This window comes from Otolemur garnettii, unplaced genomic scaffold (genome assembly GCF_000181295.1).
Source record: "Otolemur garnettii isolate 467f Iridium unplaced genomic scaffold, OtoGar3 scaffold00127, whole genome shotgun sequence".
Taxonomy (NCBI): domain Eukaryota; kingdom Metazoa; phylum Chordata; class Mammalia; order Primates; family Galagidae; genus Otolemur; species Otolemur garnettii.
Window position 1 is genome coordinate 3,817,273 of NW_003852522.1, and position 2,969 is coordinate 3,820,241.

Genomic DNA, 2,969 nt, shown 5'->3' on the forward strand with positions numbered 1-2,969 from the left:
TTTTTTTTTTTTTTAAGAGACAGTCTTGCTTTATCGCCCTCGGTAGAGTGCCGTGGCATCACATAGCTCACAGCAACCTCGAACTCCTGGGCTTAGGCAATTCTCTTGCCTCAGCCTCCCAAGTAGCTGGGACTATGGGCGCTGCCACAACGCCCAGCTATTTTTATGTTGCAGTTTGGCAGGGGCTGGGTCTGAACCCACCACCCTCGGTATCTGGGGCTGGTGTCCTACCCACTGAGCCACAGGCGCTGCCCGAGATCACATCTTTACTAAAAACAGAAAAATTGCCTGGGCTTTGTGGCACACACCTGTAATCCCAGCTACTTTGGAGGCTAAGGCAGGAGGATCACTTAAATCCAGGAGTTTGCGGTTGCTGTGAGCTAGGCTGCTGCTCCAGCACTCCAATCTTCCAATCTAGTCAATGGACTGAGACTGTCTCCAAAAAAAAAAAAGAAAAAGAAAAAAAGTGTGAAGGGGCTCTCTTCTGAGATTGCCCTGAGCTTTTCTTTTTTTTTTTTTTTTTTTAAACAAGTCTGTCACCCTCGGTAGCATGCCGTGGCATCACAACTCACAGCAACCTCAAACTCTTGGCTTAAGTGATTCTCTTGCCTTAGCCTCCCAAGTAGCTGGGACTACAGGTGCCCAACACAATGCCTGGCTATTTTTTAATTGTTTTGTTGTAGTTGTCATTGTTGTTTTGCAGGACCAGGCTGGGTTCGAACCTACCAGCACCAATGTATGTGGCTGCTGAGCTACAGGCACCTTTTGTTTTTTGAGACATAGCCTTGCTCTGTCACCTCAGCTAGAGGTCAATGACATCATAATAGCTGATTATAATCTCAAACTCTTGGACTCAAAGGATACTCTTGCCTCAGTTTCCTGAGGAACTAGGAATAGAGGTGCCCGCCATAATACCCAGCTAATTTTTCTATTTTTAGTACAGACAGGGTCTCACTCTGCTCAGACTGGTTTTGAACTCCTGAGCTCTAAGGATCTTATTGTCTTAGCCTAAGGGTTCTCAAAATTTTTAAATAGGGGGCCAGTTCACTGCCTCTCAGATTGTTGGAGGGCCAGACTATGGGCCCAGAACAAGTTGGCTGCTAAGCAGGAAAGGCAGTGGCAGCAAAAACACCTGGCAGGCAGCAGTTTGAGGACCCCTGCAGCCTCCTAGAGTGCCAGGATTATGTGTGAGCCACTGGGCCAAGTCCTGAGGTTCCTTTTTTTTTTTGAGATAGAGTCTATGTTACCCTCTGTGGAGTGCTTCGGCATCACAGCTCACAGCAACCTCAAACTCTTGGGCTTAAGTGATTCTCTTGCCTCAGCATACCAAGTAGCTAGGATTACTGGTGCCTACCACACCTGGCTATTTTTCTTTTGTTGCTGTAGTTGTCATTGTTGTTTGGCAGGCCTGGGCTGGGTTCAAACTTGCCAGCTCTGGTATATGAGGCTGGCGCCCTAGCTACTGAGCTACAGGTGCCAAGCCCGAGGTTGCTTTTAAACCAGATTTTGCACCCTTTGAGGAAAGAGGTACTCAACAGTGCCCAGAAGCAGGGAAAAGTCCCAACATCTCAAATGTAAATTATGCAAAATGAGTGTTCCTCTATTCAGACTCTTTGATTAAAAAACAAAATTTATTAAAAAAAGAAAGAGAATGAAGGCAGAAGCCCTTCTGGGATCTCTGCAAAAGTGTCCCATCCTGGTAGTGATGTCTGCTTGACCGCTGGGTGGCTTCAGCTTCCCGTGATGAAGGGGTCCAGGTAGAACCTCCCTCACAAGGTGGGTGTGAAGCCTCCAAGTTTTCCAGTGGCTAACATCGACAGCAGTGCTGGGCAGAGGGCAACCATCAGGCGAAGTCTCGGTAGGGCAGGCGGAAGGGATAGAGGGGTGTGTAGCGAGAGTCCTGCCAGAGCAGCTTGTCCTCCAGGAAAGCGATGGTGGGCAATGTCAGGACCAGGGTCTGGTGCTTGAGCATGCTATGAACGTTCAGGCCTGGGAGTTAGGGATGGGGGAATAGTCAGGATGGGGCTGCCTCTGTCCCCCTATACCTGGAAGCCCTCACCCTGCTTGGGGGTACACATACGTTCCCCCCTTTGGGTACACATACATTCCCAAAGATACTGTGGTGCAGCCTGGGCCCAGACCCTAGCCAGGGAAATGTCCTCAGCTCCTTAACTACTGACTAGAACCTGCTGCACCAGGCTCCAGTGCTTGGATGTGACTCCTAGCTCACAATCCAGGTAGGAAGACACAGGGCAGATGAGGTGAGTGAGGGGAGGGTGTGGGGCAGGTCCTGCCCGGTGTGGTGAGCCTCAGGGAGGGGTTGGTTTTTACTGTAAGAGAGAGAGGTAGGTGAGAACCATGGAGGGCTGTGGGCAAAGGACAGTCCCTGACTCAGGTGTTTCCAGGCACCCCCTGGTGGCTGTAGAGGGAACAGACTGTGGCTTTGACAGTACCTTAGCGCTTTTGTTTAGGAAAGGTTATTTTTCCTGGCAGACTGAGGGTCAGCCTGGGGGAGGGTGGTGATTGGCCTTGGTGCCTGTGGCTCAAGCAGCTAAGGCGCCACCAACATACACCTGAGCTGGCAGGTTCTAATCCAGCCTGGGCCCACCAAACAATGACAGCTGCAACCAAAAAAAGGCCAAGGCATTGTGGTGGGGGCCTGTAGTCCCAGCTACTTGGAAGGCTGAGGCAAGAGAATCGCTTGAGCCCAGGAGTTAGAGGTTGCTGTGAGCTGTGATGCACAGCATTCTACCCATGGCCCCATGGCGACAGCTTGAGGCTCTGTCTCAAAAAAAAAAAAAACACAAAAACCAAAAAGCAAAAAAACCATTCAGGGGCAGTGCCTGTGGCTCAAAGGAGTAGGGTGCTGGCCCCATATGCCGGAGTTAGCAGGTTCAAACCCAGCCCCAGCCAAAAACTGCAAACAAAACAAAATACTCAGAGCCCTAGTGGCAGATGCAAGATTGTGA

General features: G+C 50.2%; 1 protein-coding gene across 1 annotated transcript in view; it reads right to left on the reverse strand.

The window, feature by feature from the left end:
* Positions 1-1,612: 1,612 nt before the first annotated feature.
* Positions 1,613-2,969, reverse strand: part of MRPL4 (mitochondrial ribosomal protein L4) — a 13,008-nt gene continuing 11,651 nt past the window's right edge. Inside the window, exon 9 of the mRNA XM_012810253.2 lies at positions 1,613-1,989. Coding sequence (XP_012665707.1) covers positions 1,844-1,989 — 146 coding nt within the window. The 3' untranslated portion in view covers positions 1,613-1,843. The remainder of the gene's footprint in view (positions 1,990-2,969) is intronic.